This window comes from Aspergillus welwitschiae, assembly GCF_003344945.1.
Source record: "Aspergillus welwitschiae strain CBS 139.54b unplaced genomic scaffold BDQ94scaffold_21, whole genome shotgun sequence".
Classification (NCBI taxonomy): Eukaryota; Fungi; Ascomycota; class Eurotiomycetes; order Eurotiales; family Aspergillaceae; genus Aspergillus; species Aspergillus welwitschiae.
In genome coordinates, this window is record NW_020798715.1 from 238,733 (window position 1) to 259,779 (window position 21,047).

General features: G+C 51.0%; 9 protein-coding genes across 9 annotated transcripts; 3 read left to right on the top strand and 6 right to left on the bottom strand.

Annotated features, from left to right (window-relative positions):
• Positions 1 to 455: 455 nt before the first annotated feature.
• Positions 456 to 1,435, bottom strand: BDQ94DRAFT_171608 (EI24 domain-containing protein; the record flags this gene model as incomplete). The annotated part of the gene is made up of 3 exons (XM_026771807.1): positions 456 to 657; positions 736 to 1,313; positions 1,382 to 1,435. The coding sequence occupies 3 exons, from the start codon at positions 1,433 to 1,435 to the stop codon at positions 456 to 458; spliced, it is 834 nt and encodes a 277-aa protein (XP_026624945.1).
• A 245-nt stretch (positions 1,436 to 1,680) lies between these two features.
• BDQ94DRAFT_146033 (haloacid dehalogenase, type II) lies at positions 1,681 to 2,734 on the bottom strand. The gene is made up of 2 exons (XM_026766750.1): positions 2,525 to 2,734; positions 1,681 to 2,465 (listed from the first exon to the last, which is right to left on the bottom strand). The coding sequence occupies exons 1-2, from the start codon at positions 2,688 to 2,690 to the stop codon at positions 1,909 to 1,911; spliced, it is 723 nt and encodes a 240-aa protein (XP_026624946.1). The 5' UTR covers positions 2,691 to 2,734; the 3' UTR covers positions 1,681 to 1,908.
• Positions 2,735 to 2,811: 77 nt separating this feature from the next.
• Positions 2,812 to 4,045, top strand: BDQ94DRAFT_53219 (HNH endonuclease). Its single transcript, XM_026775992.1, has 2 exons — positions 2,812 to 3,105; positions 3,232 to 4,045. The coding sequence occupies exons 1-2, from the start codon at positions 2,881 to 2,883 to the stop codon at positions 3,784 to 3,786; spliced, it is 780 nt and encodes a 259-aa protein (XP_026624947.1). The 5' UTR covers positions 2,812 to 2,880; the 3' UTR covers positions 3,787 to 4,045.
• Positions 4,046 to 4,101: 56 nt separating this feature from the next.
• On the bottom strand, positions 4,102 to 7,332 carry BDQ94DRAFT_180064 (translation initiation factor 2; the record flags this gene model as incomplete). The annotated part of the gene is made up of 3 exons (XM_026773538.1): positions 7,281 to 7,332; positions 4,312 to 7,219; positions 4,102 to 4,253 (listed from the first exon to the last, which is right to left on the bottom strand). The coding sequence occupies exons 1-3, from the start codon at positions 7,302 to 7,304 to the stop codon at positions 4,102 to 4,104; spliced, it is 3,084 nt and encodes a 1,027-aa protein (XP_026624948.1). The 5' UTR covers positions 7,305 to 7,332.
• A 181-nt stretch (positions 7,333 to 7,513) lies between these two features.
• BDQ94DRAFT_146037 (putative mitochondrial carrier protein (Ymc1)) lies at positions 7,514 to 9,671 on the top strand. Its single transcript, XM_026766751.1, has 5 exons — positions 7,514 to 7,797; positions 7,993 to 8,004; positions 8,053 to 8,189; positions 8,246 to 8,874; positions 8,941 to 9,671. The coding sequence occupies exons 1-5, from the start codon at positions 7,692 to 7,694 to the stop codon at positions 8,969 to 8,971; spliced, it is 915 nt and encodes a 304-aa protein (XP_026624949.1). The 5' UTR covers positions 7,514 to 7,691; the 3' UTR covers positions 8,972 to 9,671.
• On the bottom strand, positions 9,321 to 12,253 carry BDQ94DRAFT_180068 (putative C6 transcription factor; the record flags this gene model as incomplete). Its single annotated transcript, XM_026773539.1, has 13 exons — positions 9,321 to 9,948; positions 10,027 to 10,150; positions 10,214 to 10,233; positions 10,286 to 10,392; positions 10,507 to 10,630; positions 10,684 to 11,017; positions 11,070 to 11,181; positions 11,240 to 11,255; positions 11,318 to 11,722; positions 11,800 to 11,859; positions 11,916 to 11,947; positions 12,028 to 12,057; positions 12,191 to 12,253. The coding sequence occupies 13 exons, from the start codon at positions 12,251 to 12,253 to the stop codon at positions 9,321 to 9,323; spliced, it is 2,055 nt and encodes a 684-aa protein (XP_026624950.1).
• Positions 12,254 to 12,544: 291 nt separating this feature from the next.
• On the bottom strand, positions 12,545 to 15,168 carry BDQ94DRAFT_180071 (putative MFS transporter). Its single transcript, XM_026773540.1, has 12 exons — positions 14,363 to 15,168; positions 14,205 to 14,302; positions 14,078 to 14,140; positions 13,977 to 14,029; positions 13,849 to 13,920; positions 13,681 to 13,794; positions 13,361 to 13,628; positions 13,292 to 13,313; positions 13,145 to 13,242; positions 13,025 to 13,089; positions 12,929 to 12,964; positions 12,545 to 12,879 (listed from the first exon to the last, which is right to left on the bottom strand). The coding sequence occupies exons 1-12, from the start codon at positions 14,883 to 14,885 to the stop codon at positions 12,666 to 12,668; spliced, it is 1,626 nt and encodes a 541-aa protein (XP_026624951.1). The 5' UTR covers positions 14,886 to 15,168; the 3' UTR covers positions 12,545 to 12,665.
• Positions 15,169 to 15,742: 574 nt separating this feature from the next.
• On the top strand, positions 15,743 to 18,403 carry BDQ94DRAFT_180074 (putative alpha-glucosidase; the record flags this gene model as incomplete). Its single annotated transcript, XM_026773541.1, has 1 exon — positions 15,743 to 18,403. One exon carries the CDS (start codon positions 15,743 to 15,745, stop codon positions 18,284 to 18,286), a length of 2,544 nt encoding a protein of 847 aa, XP_026624952.1. The 3' UTR covers positions 18,287 to 18,403.
• Positions 18,404 to 18,535: 132 nt separating this feature from the next.
• Positions 18,536 to 20,031, bottom strand: BDQ94DRAFT_146043 (mitochondrial 37S ribosomal protein uS2m). The gene is made up of 3 exons (XM_026766752.1): positions 19,972 to 20,031; positions 19,706 to 19,903; positions 18,536 to 19,630 (listed from the first exon to the last, which is right to left on the bottom strand). The coding sequence occupies exons 1-3, from the start codon at positions 19,997 to 19,999 to the stop codon at positions 18,744 to 18,746; spliced, it is 1,113 nt and encodes a 370-aa protein (XP_026624953.1). The 5' UTR covers positions 20,000 to 20,031; the 3' UTR covers positions 18,536 to 18,743.
• Positions 20,032 to 21,047: the final 1,016 nt, after the last annotated feature.

Here is a 21,047-nt window from a genome sequence, read left to right on the forward strand (position 1 = left end):
CTGCTAGTCTCGCCCCGTCAGGGGTTACTTCCCAATCGGTCCGTCTCCGCCGCACACTAATCTAAACTTCCCCCCCGATACTAATTACTTTTACTTATCCTCGACCAGCGAAAGGCTCGCTGTCTAGCAAAGTACTTAGGAAAAAGCCCGCCGGTGGAGTCGGCAGTCTGTTTGCATCCTGTCGCAGGGACCAACCATGGCAACAATGGGACGATCGAACCACCGACCCTCTCTACTCATGATTCAGGACGCCAAAAAGTGTTCGGAAATCCCGGTCATCGGTGTGACCACCTTAAAATCAATAACCCGTACGTTGACATCACAACAATGTCCAAGGCAAATCGAAAATTCCCTTAGAGAGGCAAAAGGGCTGTAAAGAAGCGAGGAAGATGGATGACGCTAAAAAGAAGCGGGATATAGGCTAAAGAAGTATCAATAAAAGAAAAAAACACAAACTAAATCATCGCATCATCATCATTGTAATCATCGTGGTAGAGACCCTCGGGATCTCGCCCGGGCCTCCTGCCCAAAAGATCGCGCTTGTTTTCGAGATCCACCGTCCAAAGAGCAGATCCAACCGCGGTTGACATCAGGAAAAACATGGACAAAATGGGGACCAACTGAAGTATCAGAGCCACCGTCCCAAATCTAGGCTCCCTCGTGGTTGATTGTTAGTATGAACCTCGGTAGACCTTCAAAGGGGGTTGTGTCAGGGGAAAGAAGGTTGAAACCCACGTGGTATATTGCAATTGTCTGCGGCGGATCCTTTCTTTGCGCTGTTGTTTCGAAAGATCCAACAACTGGAAGTATCGCCAATGGTGGAAGGGGCCCGCCCGGTAGCCGGTCAGCACGAGGAACATGGGTGTTCCGGCCACCGGGATAAAGTTCAGCGGTAGAAGCACAATGAATTCCACGATTTGCCGGAGTGAGAACGGTGCATAAACGGCGCTCTTGGTGGGCTTGCCGAGCCGTTTGACGACATCATCGCCCTGGGGGTACAAAACCCTCGACATGGTGACGAGTTCGCCATGGCCCTCACTCACGAGCACCGAGTCAAAAATGTCCACGAGGGTCTCATCGACAAAGAAGGCTTCAAAAAGAGCAGCAACAATCGCAGCCCCCTCCCCTAGTACCAGGAACGCGCCATTGATCCAGGCCCCGACACCCTGGAAGATGGACAGGAAGGCCACTTGGGGCAAATATGCAAATAGGAAGAGCAGGACGTAGATGAAAGCGGACAGGAGGACGATCGGAATTAGACGAGTCTTGAAAAGAGGCCAAAGGTAGCGGTGCGACGCAAAATAATAGATGCCCTGTAGAATCACCAAACAATCAGTTTCACCGCACGAAAGTGAACAGGCAGCAACGAGGCCAAACATACCCGCAGGGGATATAACCACGCTGCTTTAGTAGTATCGATATGTCTGTGTGGCATGATCAAACAAACAAAAGGAGATGATAATGCCAGAAGGAGACTGATAGAAAAGGGGTACGAATCGAAGAAGAGAAAGAGCGAAAGTGTGAGTTGGAGAGCGATGCGGACCAGGCACAAACACACCCGAGCACGGCCTCAACATCGTCATGTCCGCCAAGACCTTATCGATAAGCGGGCGGTGAAGCATGGTGTATAAAGCTGAAATTTTCGCCCGCCTCAACCTTTCCTTTTCTTTTCCTCCATACATAAACTGAAACACCTTCTTATTCACTCTGAGCTCCTTGACCGTGGAACCTTGGAGGGGAAATAGAAGGTCAGAGTAACTCGCTGACTTACCCCGAATTCTTCTCCTTTAAGCGTGGAGCGTTTGGAAATATTTACAGTGGTACATCGCTTTTTAAAATTTTCGGCATGTTGCCTATTTCTCAACCCATGTAAAAAAGACCTTCATGAAGCTGCTAGCAGTAGGAGGGCTATAGTGACAATTGTTGCTTGATCACCTCTACAATCCCTCCCAGATGGTGAACGATCGCTGTCGGCTTGACATCAGGCAGCGCCTTGTCGGCCCAGCTTGTCTCAGCCCGGTCTACCCAAATGGCATTCATACCCACATTACGGGCGCCCGCAATGTCAAATGGATTGCCACTGACTAGCCAGATATCCTTCATCTCTGACTGATTTCGGCCGACGCACTTTGCCAGATAATTGTAGACTGCCGGAGCGGGCTTGTACTGCTTCACTTCGTCAACGCTGACAACATCTCGGAAGAGTGCTTTGTGCTGCGATAGAACCGTCGAGCTCTCCACGCAATTGGAGATCATGCCCCGGGTGCCATTTGAGAAGATGACGGATGTGACTTGTGGAAAAGCTGAAAGCTGATTCAAAGCGTCCTCCACATCGGGGAAGGGAGTTAAGCTATTGTAGGTCGCCATAAGATGCTCGATCTCCTTGTCTCTCAGCGAGGTACCCGTATCATCCAGGGCATGCAGAAGGGAATTCCTGGTGACTTCCAGGAAGGTATGATAGCGTCCTGGAACATGAGACGATATTAGCCGACGTAGAAGCAATCCTTGCAAGACTATAATATACCCATGCTGTTCAGTCTGAAGGTGTATTCAAGCTGGTAGCGTCTCCATGTCTGTGCCACGGTCCGGGCCCGGGTCTCATCGTTCAAGAAGCGCTCCAGCTCATGAGTGACAGCCTCAAACGAGAGCAGTGTGCCATAGATGTCGAACGCAAGAACAATATCCCCCATGATGTAGACTGAGTGTCCCAATGCAACCGAATCCCGGATAGATGGTGGTCGTACGGAGTAGAATAAGAAGAAACACGGCACCCGAAACTCAACTATTTAATCCGCCGATTGACGATGATGTCAAGGCCTCATCAACCCAACCGCCTCACCACCACAAAACAAACCCAACAACCTCCCCAATGAACCCACAATGACAGCGCCAGACAGCGAGAACTACCAGATATTCCGCGACTGCGTATCGAGCGCAATCGTCGCGAAATTCTCTCCCACGCCTCGAACCAAGAAAGCGCGACGTCCGCGCACCACTCCGCGCCAGAAGTCCAGCAGTCGAGCAGAACCAAAACCAGAACCAGAACAACCGCAACAAAATGAATTCACCAAAACAGATCCAGAAGACCTCGCTGACTTTATCGACGTGCGTAGCCTACATGTTAGCCCAACATCACCCACGAATAACTAACAACACTGAGAGAGGGCGAGAGCGAGAGAGCGGGGTATCCCCTTCCTCCCCTCCCCTCCCCTCTCTTCACCAACAAAACAGTTCATAGCAACAGAAACCTTCCCCTCCCTCCAACCACCGACTCTCCAAACCCTCAGCTACGACCCCAACACCGACTTCACAAGCAGCAAAGAATACAGCCCACAACACCTCGCCGAAAAAACCTCGCACACCCTACCCGCCTCCATCACAGATACGCTAACGGCATACGCGCTCATCGAATCAGCCTCCGACATTCCCTATTTCCTCGCGCCGATACTAGGCGAGTACGTTGCGTCCGTGACGAAGCCACCGCCCGTGTGGGCGACTACGCGCACGGATGCGTGCGAGATCTGCGAGCGGGATTGGATTCCGCTATCGTATCATCATTTGATTCCGAGGAGTGTGCATGCCAAGGTGGTGAAGAAGGGGTGGCATGAGGAGTGGAGGTTGAATAGTGTAGCGTGGTTGTGTCGCGCGTGTCATAGTTTTGTGCACCGCATGGCGAGTAATGAGGAGTTGGCGAGGGAGTGGTTTACTGTTGAGAGGATTTGCGAGAGGGAGGATGTGAGGGATTGGGCGAAGTGGGTGGGGAGGGTGAGGTGGAAGGCTAGGTAGATAGATGTATTACATGTAGTTTTGGTTATGAGTAGGGTGAAAAAGGCATAGTTGTAGATGGGTATAGAATTTTGATTTGTAGACTCCTTTCTATTCGGGTGGTCATCCCGGAAATTCATATCGTACAAAATGATTGCTCCGCCACACGCTTTTGGGACATGCAGATGCGAAACATGGTAACAGCCAGAAGGGGTATGTATGTAGAGGTGGACAACAATTGTCCGCTAAAAATACAGATGCCAAAAGTTATGAGTGGAAAGGGGGGGGGGGGGGGGGGGGGGGGGGGGGGGGGTGAATATGAAGCCGAAGTGTCGATCACAGGTATCTCTTCTCGAAGACTTCCTCATAGCATTGGATGTGGTCGCCAACGGCAAAGTCGGTCCAGCCATCGAAGCCGATACCACATTCCGTGTCTTTGCGCATCTCCGTTACGTCCTTCTTGACGTTCTTTAGAGACGTGATCGAGCCTGCAGCTAGTTAGTCATTTGCCATAGAAGCAACATGCCATTGAGGGATTCAACTTACCATCATAGATTGTCTCCTGACCTCGGATCACGCGAACCTTCCTGGCCCGATTGATCGTTCCATTACGCACCTTGCATCCTGCGATGGCTGTCTTGTTACGTCCCTTGACCGTGATCTCGAAGATTTGTCCGATCTCTGCTTCTCCTGTCACACGCTGGCTGACGTTTGGTGCCAGCTGCTCACTCAGAATGCTCTTGACGTCATCAATGAGTTTGTAGATGATGTTGTGATTCATGATATTGACGCCGCGCTTCTCCGCCATCCGTGAGATCGCAGGCTCGATGGGCATGTTGAATGAGATAATGTGGCCATTGGCCGTGGCCGCATGCTCAATGTCAAACTCACTAATCGGGCCTACTTCAGAGCGAAGTACATTGGCATACACTTCGTTGTTACCGACAGCGGTGACTGAGTTGAGAACGGCCTCTGCCGAGCCACCAACGTCGGCCTTGATGATGAACTGCACCGGCTTGGGGCCAGATTGTACGGTCTCCTCGGCCTGGTCCGCCCCAGCCTCTTCTTGGCGGCGTTTCTCTAGCTTTTCACGACGCGCTTCGTTGATGGCGGTCATGTCTTCACTCAGTTTCTGTGTCTCAGCCCGTTCCAACCGGTAGTCCACGACACTCTTAGCGTGCTGCTCATCGTCAGCCTGCAAAAGCTCAGTGCCCGCCGAGGGCTGCTCTCGCCAGCCATCAACCTCCACTGGCATGCCGGGAGTGGCTTCGAGAACTGTCTGGCCAGCTTCGTTCCGAAGTGTGCGCACACGCGCCCAGGTGGTGCCAGCAACAATGATATCTCCGGTCCGCAGCGTTCCCCGCCGGACAAGTACGGTAGCTACACGGCCATAGCTCTTGGTAGTGGCCTCGATAACCCATCCTTCGACGTGACCCTGGGGGTCAGCCCGGTGGTCGAGCACTTCTGACAAGGTGATAATTGCTTCTTCAAGCTCCAGCATTCCCTGGCCGGTCTTTCCACTCACACCGATTGCTTGTACGTCACCACCAAAATCTTCGACGTGTACACCGTGGATCGAGAGATCCTGTTTGACCCTGTCAGGATTGACGCCTTCCTTGTCCATCTTGCTCATGGCAACAATGATAGGGACATTGGCAGAAGTGGCATGCTTAATCGCCTCAATCGTTTGAGGTTTGACGCTGTCATCCCCCGCAACCACAAGGACCACAATGTCGGTCACGTCCGCACCACGACGGCGCATATCCAAGAAAGCAGCGTGACCAGGGGTATCCAAGAAGGTGATGGTCTTCCCGGAAGGCATAGCCACCGAGAATGCACCGATGTGCTGAGTGATACCTCCGTGCTCTGTTGCGACAATCGAGGACTTGCGAAGCCAGTCTAGGATGGTGGTTTTACCGTGGTCAACGTGCCCCATGATCGTCACGACCGGGGGCCTGACAGGTAGATTTGACTTATCTTCCGGCTCTGGCGCTGCGGTCAAGTCACCCTCGCCAGTATCGAAAATGGGTTCATAGTTGTATTCAGAGGCAATCAGGCCGGCAGTTTCTGCATCAAGGACATGATCATACGTAACGTCGTCGAAGCCCATCTCCTCCATGCGTTTAACAAACTGTGCGGGACGGACGCCAATGACGTCTGCAAGAGTGCTGACGCTAATGAACTCGGGGAGATAGAGAGGGCTGATAGTAGCTTGCATCCCCTTCTTGCGCGCTTTCTCCTTCTTCAAGCGCTTTTTCTCTTCGCGACGCTTCCGGCGTTGAGACTCCTCGTCCTCGTCAAATAGATCCTCCTCATCCCTACCGGACTCGCGTTGCTTGCGACTGACTTTCCGTTTTGGCTTCGATTCTGGGACTTCATCTTCACGTACTTTGATATTCTTCAAAGATGACGCATCCCAGGTCCAAGGGTCAGCAGGCTTCTTTTCCTGCTTGTCTTCCTCAGACTGCTGCTGCGCTTTCCTTCCTTCTTTCTTTGCCTCCCTCTCTTCTTTTCTTGCCTCTATTTCCTTTTTCCTTGCTTCCCTGGCTTCTTGGGCGGATATTTCTTCATCGACATTAGAGTCGAACACAGGCCGTGGGCCGGCAAATTGTCCTTGGCTTGCCATGTAACCCCTGAAGGCTGCTTCCCTTGGGCGGAGCCCTTCAGCATTCCCGCCATCCTTCTCAGACAAGACAGACTGGCCCAATTTCCGAATCTTTGTTGCTTCCTCGTCTGCGTGGCGATGGCGGTGTGAGGCTCGGTGCCGTTGCGGCCCCTCGTGCAGGTTTGGTCTGGCTGCTTTGCAGTGCGGGCAGACGGTATGCTGTCCGTAACACCTCGTCTGACAGTCCGGGCATGTCCAACTTGTCGACCGCTTGTGCTTGGGCACCTTGTTGACGTTGACCTCGAGTGATCTGTCGGGTTGGAGGGACAGGCTTTCCTTATCCTCATTGTTATGACCCGAACGCCGCCTGGGGAAGGCATCGGATTGCCTGGGCTTGAAGCCGGAATCACGCCATCTCGTGCTCGGCCATTGTTCTTCCATGCGGCCCTGGGACCGCCCTTCCTTCCATCGTTGTTGCGATTGCTGCTGCCTTTCTTTACGTTGCTGCTCTTGCTCTTGTCTCTGTACTTGTTTCCGCTGTTGTTGTTCTTCTTGTTGCTTCTTTGCGACTAATGAGTCTCGGATGGCTTGCTCCGCCGGACTCAGCCCAAGCGGTCTCTGCGTTTTGCTTCCCCAACGATTACCGAATTTCGGCCCTGAAGGTGCAGGGCTGGAGCTTGTACCTGCAACTGGGTCACCGGGACTGTTCGATGGCGAAGATTCAGAAGAATCGAGGCGAAGAGGAGAAATTCGAAAATGCCGTCGAGGAACCAAGCCTACTACCGGGACGAAGGCAGCATTTCTGCGGGCGGTTGCGCACGACCATTCGACACCGTGACGGCGGGATAGCTGAAAATGAAGATAGAGTGTTAGATACAGAGCTAGCAGATAAGAAAGCATTGGAACTTACTTCCAAAGCAGCCCGCCTGTGCATGATGTGTTGTCGTTGCTTACAGCGAAACCCTCGGCGCCAAAACTGCGGAGAAGAACATCGGCGCCGTAAGTAATCAAAGTAACAGTGGTGTATCCGCCCGTACGCCGCCTGCTGACTCAGCCCGCGGGTCCGCCAGTTTTCCGCCTCACGTGCGCTCGGCGCCATCGCCGAATCGGAGGCGAGCGCCCTTTTGCGACATCAATTGCGCTCTTCTTTCTCGTCTTTGGATAAGCTCCGTCTCTTCCTCCTTCTCTCTGTCCATACACGGTCTCCTGGGTTCTCGGGATTAAGAGATCAGCTGCGTCGTTTGGTGCGATTCCGTCCTTGCCTCTGCGACTCGATCTCCTTTCAACTTTCAGTTTCCCGAACCTGTAATACTTCCCCGCAATGGAGTCCGAGGCATTCGAGGACATGCAGAAGGGGGGCGGAACCCTTCGCACCCTCAAGGATTTGGGTGCTGGTGCTGCTGGTGGAATTGCTCAGGTGCTTCTTGGTATGTCATAATTATTGCTTCATATTCCTTCAACATATACCATCCCCGATGCCATTGCGCGCGCATGTTCTCCGTTATATGGATTGCTCAAGTGCGGTGAGAATGTGCTGGCGCATTGCGTTCCCATGTCTTATCTGGATTGTCCCTCGTCCTTACCACAAACCTCTACTTAGAGCACAGACTAACGATGCACAGGACAACCTTTCGGTGGGTAGCCTCTCTCTCAAACCCGAGAGTTCTCCTAACAATGAACAGACATTGTCAAGGTCCGCCTGCAAACCACCACTCAGTACTCTAGTGCTCTGGACTGCGCCACCAAGATCCTGAAGAATGAGGGCCCCTTCGCCTTCTACAAGGGTACCCTGACTCCGTTGATCGGAATCGGTGCCTGCGTAAGCACCCCATCAGAACCAAGCATTAGTCCCTTACTCATACTTACCGCCCACAGGTCAGCGTTCAATTCGGTGCTTTCCACGAAGCCCGCAGACGTCTTGAGAAGCTCAACAAGAAGAAGTATGCCGACAGCACTCTCTCCTACACCCAGTACTACATGGCCGGTAGTTTTGCCGGTCTCACCAACTCTTTCCTGTCTGGCCCCATCGAGCACGTCCGTATCCGTCTGCAAACCCAGCCCCACGGAGCTGACCGTCTGTACAACGGTCCCATCGACTGTATCCGCAAGCTCTGCAACCAGGGCGGTGTCCTCAAGGGTCTCTTCCGCGGCCAGAACGTCACCTACTTCCGTGAAGCCCAGGCCTACGGAACCTGGTTCCTGGCTTTTGAGTACCTCATGAACCAGGACGCCAAGCGCAACAACGTCAAGCGCGAGGACATCTCCAGCTTGAAGGTCGCTACCTACGGTGGTCTGGCCGGTGAGGCGCTCTGGCTGTCCAGCTACCCCTTTGACGTGGTCAAGAGTAAGATGCAGTGCGACGGCTTCGGCGCCCAGCAGCAGTTCAAGAGCATGACCGACTGCTTCAAGAAGACGTATGCTGTTGAGGGTCTGGCCGGCTTCTGGAAGGGTATTGGTCCTACCCTGCTTAGGGCTATGCCAGTGTCGGCGGGTACTTTTGCTGTGTACGTTTATCCCTCACCTCTGCTTACTCTCCGTCTTTATGTTTAGGTTACTAATATGCGTTACAGTGTCGAGCTCACCATGAGAGCCCTGGGCTAAACTACTTCGCCATCGACTTAGCACAGAACCTAAATAAAATAATACCCAACACGTCGTCAATGTGTGTCCAAGTTCGGTGGTCTTTAGGGTTTCGATATCCCCGTTTTAGTTTTCTTTCATTCAACAGGCACTGGAGGAAAAGTTCCGCTTAGACGTCATCCTTTTCAAAACAATGTTAAATTGCATGGTTTATAGAAAGTTCTTCCTTCTGGCAAGCATTCAGGATTTCAACACTTGGCCAGCTCAATATGATATGATATGATGATTCCTTTTTTCACCATCTACCAAATCTGCGCAGACTTCCACATTATCCAATCTCACAACAACCAAACTACCACAAATATTCGAATTAGACCGCCAACGAAAAATCCCCAAAGAAATCCTGCCACGCAGTCGGAAAATAAAACAGATCCAAGCCCGGAAAATCCCACTCCCTAACAAACTGCTCCGGCACAAAACTCTGCAGATCGGCCTGCGCATCAAATAATTCCCAAAATGGCGTCATCGCATTAGTGCCCGGTTGATTAGTATCTCCTCCCACATTTCCGCCGCCTACTCCTGTTTCCCCAATCGGGACATCATTCACCTCCCTTTCCTGCAACACACGACTATATTTTTCAATACTCAATCGTAATATCTGCATGTAGATATTATTGTTATTTCCTATCCCTGTTGTTGTTGTTGTCGTCGCTGCTGCTGCTGCCGTTGTGGCCGATTCCCCGTTAGTCCTGGTTAGCTCATCCAGAAGTCTATTTCCATGATCTAGAAGTTCCGTGTGTTCTTCTTTCCGTTCTGGAAGGAGACGTGATAATTTCAGGAGTAAGAGGAAGCAAAAGGCGCATTTGGCCCAGACGAAATCCATGGCGTACTTGAGTTTGGCGAGGTAGAAGTCGGGTTCGAGGCTGATTAGGCGGAGGTGTTTTCGGGCGCTGGATTTGGCGGTTAGGAGGATGGTTTGTTCGATTGGGGACATTTCTCTGGATGTATATGCTACGTGTTAGTACTAGGTAGACGTGGATGTGGGTTAGGGCTTGGGAGGCAAGGATAGTATGTACGCGACGTTTCCTACGCCCATGGAACGGAGCGCTTTGCAGTGCAGGATTAACTCGGCCCAGCATTTTTGGACTCGTAGCGCCGCCAGGAGGAAGGGGCGTTCTTGGGTGGCTGTGGGGGAGTTTTCTGTTTCTGTTAGTAGAGGTTATCATCTGATTTGAGCATGGTGCTATATGGTGGAGGTGGTACCGATTATGCGTAGCCAGTCGCTGGTTGAAATTAGTGGGTGTGTAATGTGCCATGGAGGGGATGTTAACTTACTCAAACCAGAGATCGAGATCTACCTTGGCTTCGTGTACAAACTCTGTGATATCCGATCTTTGGAGCGTTTCTTTGGCGTCTAGAGTATCGTTGACTCTTGCTATAATCTCGTCAACCAATTAATCAGAGACTCTGGGATTAGGGGAGGTTTACCACGTATGATGTTCAACTGTTCAATACTAGTTACTAAGGGGCAATAACTTTGAGGCAGGCAAACTCACCTCCACCTGAGAAAACAGCCGCAAATCCAAGACAGTAGACGTACGATGACGAAGCAAAATGCGACATCGATGTGCATTCCCTGTCACCCGGATACCAGGAGGCTTCCCACCGTCGACGTGGAATCTGTTGATTTCTTCTTAGCATGCGCATGTACCTGGCTTACATCGTGGACTCACATGTGATCAAGCACCAAAAGACCAAACCACGTCCTAGATTTACGCATCAAAGCGCGCTCTTCGTCATCTACCACCACACCAGACATATCATGAATCCCTTCGGTCTCTTTCATCGTCAGTCTCTGTATCAGTTCCTCGAATGCTTCATCCAGGCCCAGATCCAAGGCCATTCTAGTTGCAAACGATAGGATCAAGGACCGTTCGGCGGAGTAGCAGGCTACAATGAGCAATGCTTGCACCGATTCCAAACAATTGAGGTTTTTGTTTTGAATGACCACATTTATCGATCTTTTGAGTTCAGCATGTAATAGATCAGGGATCTGAGATCCGGACCCTGGAATTGTCAGTGGTTTGTCACTTGTCCATTTATCCGGCGGTAAGCATACTGATCTCAACCCGACTGCCAATCGTGCAAATAGCATTGAGCAAAATGCTACTGCGTGCGCGCACAGAGTTGAAGGTGTCAATATCTGGATCGAAGACCGGGATATACCTATCCTAAACACCCCTACGTATGAGCCTCATATATCATGACTGAATGAAAAGAATCACATACACAGCCCTGAAAGAACCTATACCGCGGGTTAGCAAACGGCGTCCCAGACACCAACACCCAACATGCACAGCAACATACGTCCTAAAGCACGACATAGCCTGATCAGCCGTCATCATCCCCCTACTGATGAAATCCAATATTGGCTCTTCCCTGATATCGAATCCTGAACGTCGCGACCGGGTAGGCCGAGCAGCCTCCATTCCAGGAGTCGGAAACTGAAACACGCCAGCATCATGATCCCTATGGGTCACAGGATACCTTACCCCTCGCCAATGGTGATGATGATGATGATGATACCCACCCAGACCATCTGTAGCGAGAAACGTCGGCATTGTCCCAGGATCAGACATGACATGAGCTGAAGCCGGAGACGTGACAGCAATTTGCTGTTGCTGCTGTGTAGATTGACGGAGTAGTAGCTCATTCACATTGCTTAATTGCTCCCGTAGACGCTGTACTTCTGCTTCAACGTTCTCCAGGCGTCTGGACATGATATTATAGTCAACACACGACAGCTTCACCAAGGTTGATTAGGAAAGAATTGGATGAAAAGTACATACAAAACAGCAGGATCCTTCGGAATCTCAAAGAATACACACTGTTTCCTTGCCCGCTTACATCTATTCATCTTCGTTAGCATACTAACTCATCTTACTATTTTCTTAGTGCATCATACCTTGTACACGGTCGTTTACCATCACATTTCACCTATACAACACTACATATGAGTAAATGCAATACAACCCCAAAATGCAGTCACAAACTTAGTGGTACGAAAGATGACTTACTTTCGACTGTCGACAAGAGGTACACGCTTTCTATACCGTATATTGATATGTTAGCTATATTCGGTACTTCCAAATAGTAGCTCCGCCACCAGCGTATTGCCCGCAACATGAGCATGAAGATTAATTTCGCAGGAGACCTAGGGGTCAAGCCAAGCATACATACCGGAATACGCTTCTTCCCAACCGGAGCGGATACCGCGCAGGAAGATTCCTCATCTGAGTCCATAACTACTCTCCGAATAGGTATAGATGCCCGTGCTAAGCTATAGATAAGAATGGATCAATTTATGCAGGGTGTGCGCACTGATCGTCGCAGAAGGAGGCGGTTTGGGATGGGGTAAATAGAAACGGGATGGCATGAGATGAAAAGGCGGGGCCCCACGCCGTCGCCGGGGGATTGCCGAGTCGGCTATTGGGAGTGACTACTGGAGGGCGGGTTGGGTTTAATTCGTTGACTGTCTAATTCTTTACCACTGAGGTGGCTTATTGGAACTACAGTAGTATGTTGTTAATGTTGCCAGAATCAGATACCATTCATAGACTGAAAACATGAACACAAGTGAACGCTATAAACATAACCCGCATATTCCATAAAACATTCCACCGTTCCTGACTTCATTGGCGCGGAGAGCCCGCTCTTAGTATACATAGACAAATTCCTCGTTCTCCCAGTCCGTCAGGTCCTTGAACGCATTGTCTTCGCTAAGCATCGGCTGAGGTACTTCGGTCTTGTCGATGGTGACTGCTCCTACAGCTTGCATGGAGTGGTCGATGATCTTTGCGCTCTTTCCCATGCTCACTCGCGTCTTCTCGTGTTTCTTGTTGAGAAGAAAGAGGTATCCCATGTTCAATCTAGGAGTAGATGAGTAGGTGAAGCTAATGTAGGGTGTGGAGGGCTTACACGCAAAGCAGGATGAGAACACAGAACATGGCGAGGCTGTTTGTATGCACGATCAGTACCAAGTTAATTAGTCATTAACTCCTTTGAGTAGCTTACTTGGAGAGGAGACCACGTCTATATAGCGGTGCTTCGGTTGTAGTGTACAGATTCGAACCTAAAACCTGTTTCATGTAAGTATCTGACGCTGCTCTTTGGGTTGACCATGTTTCGACATACGTTACCAGCACATTGTCCAACGAGTAGAACTCCGTTCACGAGCTTCATTTTCGTTTCACCTCCTGTGTTACCCGCAGACCACGAGTAGATCAGGGGTGCTACAGTCTGTTAGCCTGGGAGCCGTTTACGCGGTTTATTGTAACATACTAATTCCAGGGTAGACAGAGATCTAGAAAACATTAGCGAGTACATGCAGACAACATCATAGAAACTTACAATGTAATATCCCGCAAGCAGTGCCCCATTATGATGATTGTCGTGGGGAATCTGCAACAACATCACACATCCTGCAATGGCAGGCAAGCAAAGCAAAGCTATGACAGGACCCTTCATCTGAAGCTTCGTTGCCATCCACGCTCCTCCCATAGTTGCGATGAGTTGGACAGCCCCGAAAGGAATATTGAAGAGAATTGTATCGAATTGGTTGAAGCCGAATGCTTCGATAATTAATGGCCCGAAGGTCGAGATACCGCCGCTGGGGATTCTGTGATACCGTCAGTATGTTCCGCTTGGATGCTCGGAGGAATTTATCTAACGAGATCGAAAACATCAAAGCAAACCAGAAGAATGACTTGATGTCGAGACATGTCTCTTTCACTTGCTGCCATTTCCACTCGTGCGTTTCGATACCTTGCTGGTTCATACGAAGTCTAATCACACTTGTAAGCATTTGGCGCGTTCCTCAGCAGCTGCATCTTAGGTACCTTTCAATTGCCAAAACTTTATCTTCTTCATGAAGGAACTTGGACTTCATCGGTGAGTCCGGCATAAAGATACTAGATATCAAAAGTTAGGAGCGTGCAATTTTAGCTGTTGAAACGGCAGATCTCACAATACAACGGCAGAGAAAACAATCGTGATGAGCCCGAAAAACAAGAAGATGATCTGTAGTACAGTTAACATCTCGCGTTGATGGTGGTGAAGATGACCCACCTGGTAGGACTCGAAGACCGAAGAACCAATGTGGCCGAGACCGTAGGTTATGAGGCTTCCAAACTAGCATCATAGTTTGCATTAGTAGTTATAATTGACGTTTGGGTACGTTGAAGACCTAACTCACCATGTTCACCACACCATTCATAGCATACCATGAACCAAGGCGGACTGGTTGCTCCCGTCGTCGATACCACATTTGCGTGATTGCAATGAACGCCGGCGCTTATAATTCAACCTCAGCCCTAGTACAGAAGAATTTATTGTGACTAAGGGGATACTCACGTATACCAGCTTCAAAGAGGCCCAGGAAAATCCGACACACCAACAACTTCGCAAAAGTATTCGCTGGGGTCATGCATGTCAGGGCAATGCCCCAGAAAAAGGTCGTGCACGCCAGGAACTTCCCCAGAGGTACCTTGACCAGGATATAGGCAACAAACGGCTGGGCAATGAGTTGCACCAGGTAGACGACCGCCCCCAGCCACGAGTACTCCTGCCCATGTAGATGAGCCTTCTCAACCAGACCAAAGACCGACGCGTATGAGAGAGTCGACTTGTCAACTTGCTGCAGAAAATAGATTCCCAGCAGAATAGGCAGAAGTCTAAGATCAATCTTCCGAAGCACTTTGGCGTTGTTCTCGGGTGTCAGGATGGTCGAATGACCCGCGTCTCTCATGAGGTCAAGGGCTGTGTCCTGAGTAGATTCGTTTGCATGCTGCAACTCCCGGCGAGATGCTGTCTCGACAGACTCAATATGCTCATCTTGTGTCTTGCCTGCGGGTGTAATCCCTTGTTGGTGGGACATAGTTTCTCGTCTGTTCTTCTGTGCTCCAGCTGTACTCGAAATAGCCCTAACAAGACGGATGCCCTTCAAGAAGTGAAAAGAAGCGCTTCAACCTTCAACAAGAGTAATCCAAAACGAAGAGAATTTCCTAAAGACAAGATAAAACCAGGCGGAGGCCACAGCAGAACTGGGTAATAGTATATCCCCCTTCACCGTACACATACACTTCAAAGGGAAACCCCGTGGGGAAAGCCCTCATCCTCAGCCCCGGACGGAAGCAGCCCAAACCCGACGCGGGAGCGAATCAACTCGGCCATGGCTCGTCACGACGACCATGACAAGCTTAGCGTCGAGGTAGTCGTTCCATCCCGGCAGCAGACCACGGGATAACATGACGTGGAAGTGGTCGGACATTATCCGATGCGAGGTCCAATGAATTCCAGTCGTGCCATCACCGTGCAGGCGATTTCATGGGAGTGGGGAGATACTCGACGTTGAATAGCGTCTAGCTTCGGATTTCGGGCACGAAAAGCGATGGCCAAAGTACAAAATATCTCCAGCTTTGCTCGGGTGTGGGTCACGGGGACGCGGGGGAACACAAAGTGTGGGGGAAAGTTCACTAACCAAGTAGGACAAAGTAGTGCCTTGTGCCAGGCGTGTCGGAGATTCTCCCCGAAAGCCGACTATACAGCTCCACGTTGGTGGGCCTCAACGGCACTACTCCTCACGCAATGCCGGTGCAACAGAGGCATGTAGAATCACTCAAATAGAGCGGTATTCTGGCTTGGATTCGGTTCCTGTAGTTGTATTCTCAACGTATTCTTGAAGTTGTATTTGCAATCACACAATTGATCTTAACCAAGGGAGTGCACACAACAATGCCTCAAAAGGAGTTCGTCCCCAGGACTTATCAGGAGTCTTCGACTGGGGCTCAAAGCTCCTCCTCTGTACATCTTCGCTCAAGCCCCGAAGAGCGATCCTTTGACTTCTCCTTTGAACCAATTCGTGAGAACCTATTCAGAGTTACCTTCTCTTCTCAACATCACCCTCTCCCTCCATACCCCAGTGTGACCAAGCCGGCAACAAGTCTCGATGGCGTCCATGTCTCCGCAACAGGCGGCTCGAACCAAAAGACAATCGAAGTGGGCGATGTAACAGCGTCCGTTGAGTGGAGTAACACGCCGGTCGTCTCACTATCGTGGAAGGGCACAGAGAAGCCCTTATATCGCGATCTGCCTCTTCGCTCCTATGTCGCAGACTCTACTGGTATTGCACACTACACCGAGCATGACCGGGATTGTCTTCACGTTGGACTTGGCGAGAAGAGAGCTCCCATGGACCTCACGGGACGCCATTTCCAGCTCTCAGCCACTGACAGCTTCGGATACGATGTTTACAACACCGACCCTCTATACAAGCACATTCCTCTGCTGATTAAGGCATCGCCTGATGGTTGCGTGGCCATCTTCTCCACGACACATGGCAGAGGAACCTGGTCCGTCGGCTCGGAGGTCGATGGTCTCTGGGGCCATTTCAAAGTCTACCGTCAAGACTATGGCGGACTGGAGCAATACCTCATCGTCGGCAAGACGCTCAAGGATGTTGTGCGCTCCTATGCAGAGCTTGTCGGTCTTCCAATCCTCGTCCCCAGATGGGCATATGGATACATCTCAGGCGGATACAAGTACACCATGCTTGACGACCCGCCTGCTCACGAGGCATTGATGGAGTTCGCAGACAAGCTGGAAGAGCACGGCATTCCCTGCTCCGCACACCAAATGAGCTCAGGATACTCAATCGCGGAGACCGAGCCTAAGGTCCGCAACGTCTTCACATGGAACAAACACCGATTCCCCAACCCCGAAGAGTGGATTGCCAAGTACCATGGTCGGGGAATCCGCCTCCTCTCCAACATTAAGCCGTTCCTGCTCGCCTCACACCCTGACTTCCAGAAGCTCATCGATGGGAACGGGTTCTTCAAGGATCCTGAGAGCAGCAAGCCCGGCTACATGCGACTGTGGAGTGCTGGAGGCGCAACAGGAGGCGATGGATGCCACATCGACTTTTCATCTGCTGTTGCGTTCAAGTGGTGGTATGATGGCGTGCAGAGCCTGAAGCGCGCCGGAATTGACGCCATGTGGAACGACAACAACGAATACACACTCCCCGATGATGACTGGAAGTTGGCTTTGGACGAGCCAACCGTCTCCGACGCCGTCAAGAAGGGCGTCGAGAACTCCGTCGGACAATGGGGTCGCGCCATGCACACCGAACTCATGGGCAAAGCCTCCCATGACGCTCTTCTCAATATCGAGCCTAACCACAGACCATTCGTCTTGACTCGCAGTGCCACCGCAGGTACCATGCGCTACGCTGCCAGCACCTGGAGCGGAGACAACGTTACCAGCTGGGAGGGCATGAAGGGAGCGAATGCTCTGTCCCTCAGCGCAGGTATCTCTCTTCTACAGTGCTGCGGTCACGATATCGGAGGGTTCGAGGGACCTCAGCCCTCTCCTGAGCTGCTGCTCAGATGGATTCAATTGGGTATTCACTCGCCTCGTTTTGCCATCAACTGCTTCAAGACGTCTCCTGGGAACAGCTCCGTCGGAGACGTTATCGAGCCGTGGATGTACCCCGAGATCACCCCTCTCGTTCGGGATACGATCAAGCGTCGTTACGAGATTCTCCCCTATATCTACTCTCTCGGTCTGGAAAGCCATCTGACCGCATCCCCGCCCCAGCGCTGGGTAGGATGGGGCTATGAATCTGACCCGGAGGTATGGACCAAGGCCCTGAAGTCCGGCGATGAGCAGTTCTGGTTCGGTGACACCATCATGGTCGGCGGTGTCTACGAGCCAGGCGTGAGCGTTGCCAAGTTATACCTTCCCCGTAAGGTGAATGACCAGTTCGACTTCGGGTACGTGAACATGAACGAGCCTTATAACTACCTCGCCTCCGGACAATGGGTGGAAGTGCCCTCCGAATGGAGGAAGAGTATTCCCCTTCTGGCCAGAATCGGCGGTGCTATCCCCGTCGGAAAACCCGTTCATACCAGGGTACCTGGCGATGATACCCCGGCTTCTGTAGCTGTGAAAGAAGTCGATGATTACCGCGGAGTCGAGATCTTCCCGCCTCGTGGCAGTTCTCATGGCCAGGTTTTCAGTACTACTTGGTTTGAAGACGATGGTATTTCGCTTGAGGCTCGCATCTCGGAGTACACTGTCACCTATAGCTCCACGGAGGAGAAGGTCATTGTTGGATTTTCTCGTGATGAGAAGTCTGGATTCGTCCCTGCTTGGAAAGACCTTGATATAATCCTTCATAATGGCGATGAGAGACGCGTTGTGTCGGATATTGGAAAGACTGTGGAGTATAAGGGTAAGGACTCCCGGGGACGCGTGGTTTATACCTTGAAGAACTAGATAGAATGTTGTGGTTGCTTTGGACAGTCCATTAAATCTTTTAGCAATACGTGGTGGAAATTGTTTACCCAGGATGCATGATGATAGATGTCGGCGGCGTTAAATAGTATAGAAGAGAGAATGTTCTGAATCAATTGCTTTCTGTGACACAGACAACTTCCATACAATACCTATTAGTAAGTACTCTCAAGGCGATAGGCTGGCTGTTATGCAGTCAATTCAGGCGTAAGGCGTGGTCGGCCATGAACCACGCAGACAAGCAAGGGGAGCAAATGGACAAGACTCTATCATGAACCATGCGACTAGACCTGAAAATCAATTCAAATAGCATTGTTGATACATGATATAACACCAGAGAAAATGAAAATTTACAATGTCCTATACAATACAATCCCAAGCCGAAAGTTCAGATGTAGGCAGACAGATATCAATAAGAGCAATAGGCAACACTTCGACTCTATTCGTCATCCTTGGAAGCCTCTTCCTTAGGCTTCTCGAGCGGGCTTCCCTCAGAGACAACTTCCTGGGAGGAGGCTTCTGACTTCTGCCCTTCCGCGGTCTCTAGAGTCTGCTCCTCTACTTGGACACGGAGTGGCTCCATATGTTCATACGTCAAGTGACCCTTGCGCGCTCTCGCCAATCTTCTCCGCTGACCCACTTCTCCTGCCCGTCCCAGCACACCAGCAATCAGAGTCACGGAACGCAAACTGTCGTCGTTCGCAGGGATCGGGTATGTGACACGGGTAGGGTCGGCGTCGGTGTCGATGATACCGATAGTCGGGACGTTGTTGAGACCACACTCGTGCAACAGGACAACGTTCTCGACGGGGTTCAAGCAAACAACAAGATCGGGCTTAAGTGCACGGTAAGATTCCAACTCCTCTTTCCAGAGATCATCCAACGTCTCATCCAAGCCGTTCACGATCTTCTTTTCGCAATGGCCCAAGATCTGCTGGCCATTGGTCAAGCTGCCAGGAATCCAACGCTCGAAAATGTGATATCCCTGAGCCAATTCCGCAGCTCTGACCACGGCACGCTTCTGTCCCTTTCGCGTGCCCGCAAAGAGAATCAATCCACCCCGGTAGGCAACCTCCTCCACGACCTTAGCCGCACGGCGGAGGTAAGCCGCCGTCACATCAAGGGAGATGATGTGAGTTCCCTCCCTGATACCGAAGATATAGCGCGAGTTCTGGGGGTTCCAGCGGGAAGTCGAGTGTCCAAGGTGTGTCTGGTTGGCGAGGAGCATTTCGAGGGTAACGTCGGTGGCTTGAGGAGGGTTTTTGAGGAGGCTCTCTGGCCGGTAGACGCCGGTCACATCGCTACCGAGACTGTGGAATTTGACTCCTGAACCAGAGAATGTATATTAGCTTTCCCTTCGGGCAGCGGCAGGCGTAACAGCTAAAATGTTGCAGTACTTACTGCGGAGCGTGTTCGGATCCAATCTCTCTTGTGCACCAGATGTACCAGGCTCCCGCACTGCAACAGTCGGTGCGGGCGTCTCTAATTGAGGTGCTTGCTCCGCAACGATAGTCTGTACTGGGGTCTGGCCAGTCGTCTCCGTGGAAGAGAATCGGGACAAGATGCGCGACTGACGGGGAAGAGCCCGAAGCTGGCGGCCTGGATGGGGACGGGGGAATCAGCATCAATATTTCCTATCAATATACCCAATCCATGGAGTAACTCACTTTGCCGCACAAGTTGCCGAACAATCATACTGTCTTGTGTTGGCCGGAGTTCTGTTCTATCGCAGCTGGTTCAAGGGAATCTTCCGCTCGAACTTTTGATGTCGGGCTTGGCAACAATAGGTGCCTGAGGCGGGAAACTGATACGCTAAGCCATTTAAGGAACAAGTTCTAGATGTCGGGGAAATCAACTCGATCCCAGCAATTCCGATGCATCTCAGACAACTCGCGTACTTTGTATTGGCAGCAGACCACCTGAACGATGGGTGTTGTTCCAGAGAATTCAATAATATGGACATGATTGCCTACCAGTTCCTAGCAACGAGATACAGCATCAAACTAATCAACAGCACCACTCGCGTATCGCCCAGACCGCCAAACCATCACTCGACAATAAGACACCAAACAAAACCATCCAATAACAAAGCCTGTACAACGCCCTCCGATATCTCCCGGAAAGAGTAGGCAAGATGTCACCGATTCCACCAATCGACCATTACATCCCCTAGACCATCATGCAGAACTCAGCATGGTAGCCAATCGCCCAAATGCCAATCTGCAAGTAAGTACAGAGTAGGTTGGTAAGCACATAGCCACCAGCATGTCGACACACACACAAATATCGACGATCATATACATGAAACCGAACTTTCTCGACCCCTAAACAAGGCAAACAATTGCCTTTGAAGCGACACGCGTACTCACCAATTCCTGACCATGCTATTTGTCAGGTCATATGTTAAGTCAACTTGCAGTGTCGGGGTGATTCATCCGATCCTTAACCGCTCAGTCTCAGCCACCATAACAGTCCATCTATCTGCTTAAGGTAATCGAGATGTCAAGGTGGGGATTTTGGTTTTGGGGGAATAAGTAAGCCGGGACATTAGACGGAGCCCGTTGGGCCGCTGAATTTTACACTATTCGCTTTGGGTGTGTGTGCATTACGTATCTTGAGATATTTTACCATCGTATTATAGACAAGACGAGGAGCTCACATCGATCTATTTCTTTGTTTCTCTAGATCGTGTGACGTGGGGTTGACTGGAGAAATGGAATGGAAAGAGGCATTTTTCCCTGGA

What these genes read in the sequence shown, in the direction of transcription:
- BDQ94DRAFT_180071 (XM_026773540.1), bottom strand. Translation starts at nt 14,885, where the DNA reads ATGTCCCACCAACAAGGGATTACACCCGCAGGCAAGACACAAGATGAG. An exon ending in AAAGTTTTGGCAATTGAAAG is followed by an intron (nt 13,795 to 13,848) that starts GTACCTAAGATG and finishes AAGTGTGATTAG; the next exon opens with ACTTCGTATGAACCAGCAAG. An exon ending in TTGGACAATGTGCTGGTAAC is followed by an intron (nt 13,090 to 13,144) that starts GTATGTCGAAAC and finishes TACATGAAACAG; the next exon opens with GTTTTAGGTTCGAATCTGTA.
- BDQ94DRAFT_146043 (XM_026766752.1), bottom strand. Translation starts at nt 19,999, where the DNA reads ATGATTGTTCGGCAACTTGTGCGGCAAA. An exon ending in TCGGCAACTTGTGCGGCAAA is followed by an intron (nt 19,904 to 19,971) that starts GTGAGTTACTCC and finishes GTCCCCATCCAG; the next exon opens with GCCGCCAGCTTCGGGCTCTT. An exon ending in GGATCCGAACACGCTCCGCA is followed by an intron (nt 19,631 to 19,705) that starts GTAAGTACTGCA and finishes TCTCTGGTTCAG; the next exon opens with GAGTCAAATTCCACAGTCTC.
- BDQ94DRAFT_146033 (XM_026766750.1), bottom strand. Translation starts at nt 2,690, where the DNA reads ATGGGGGATATTGTTCTTGCGTTCGACATCTATGGCACACTGCTCTCG. An exon ending in CTTCAGACTGAACAGCATGG is followed by an intron (nt 2,466 to 2,524) that starts GTATATTATAGT and finishes CTCATGTTCCAG; the next exon opens with GACGCTATCATACCTTCCTG.
- BDQ94DRAFT_53219 (XM_026775992.1), top strand. Translation starts at nt 2,881, where the DNA reads ATGACAGCGCCAGACAGCGAGAACTACCAGATATTCCGCGACTGCGTA. An exon ending in ACCTCGCTGACTTTATCGAC is followed by an intron (nt 3,106 to 3,231) that starts GTGCGTAGCCTA and finishes CCAACAAAACAG; the next exon opens with TTCATAGCAACAGAAACCTT.
- BDQ94DRAFT_146037 (XM_026766751.1), top strand. Translation starts at nt 7,692, where the DNA reads ATGGAGTCCGAGGCATTCGAGGACATGCAGAAGGGGGGCGGAACCCTT. An exon ending in TGATCGGAATCGGTGCCTGC is followed by an intron (nt 8,190 to 8,245) that starts GTAAGCACCCCA and finishes TACCGCCCACAG; the next exon opens with GTCAGCGTTCAATTCGGTGC. An exon ending in TCGGCGGGTACTTTTGCTGT is followed by an intron (nt 8,875 to 8,940) that starts GTACGTTTATCC and finishes TATGCGTTACAG; the next exon opens with TGTCGAGCTCACCATGAGAG.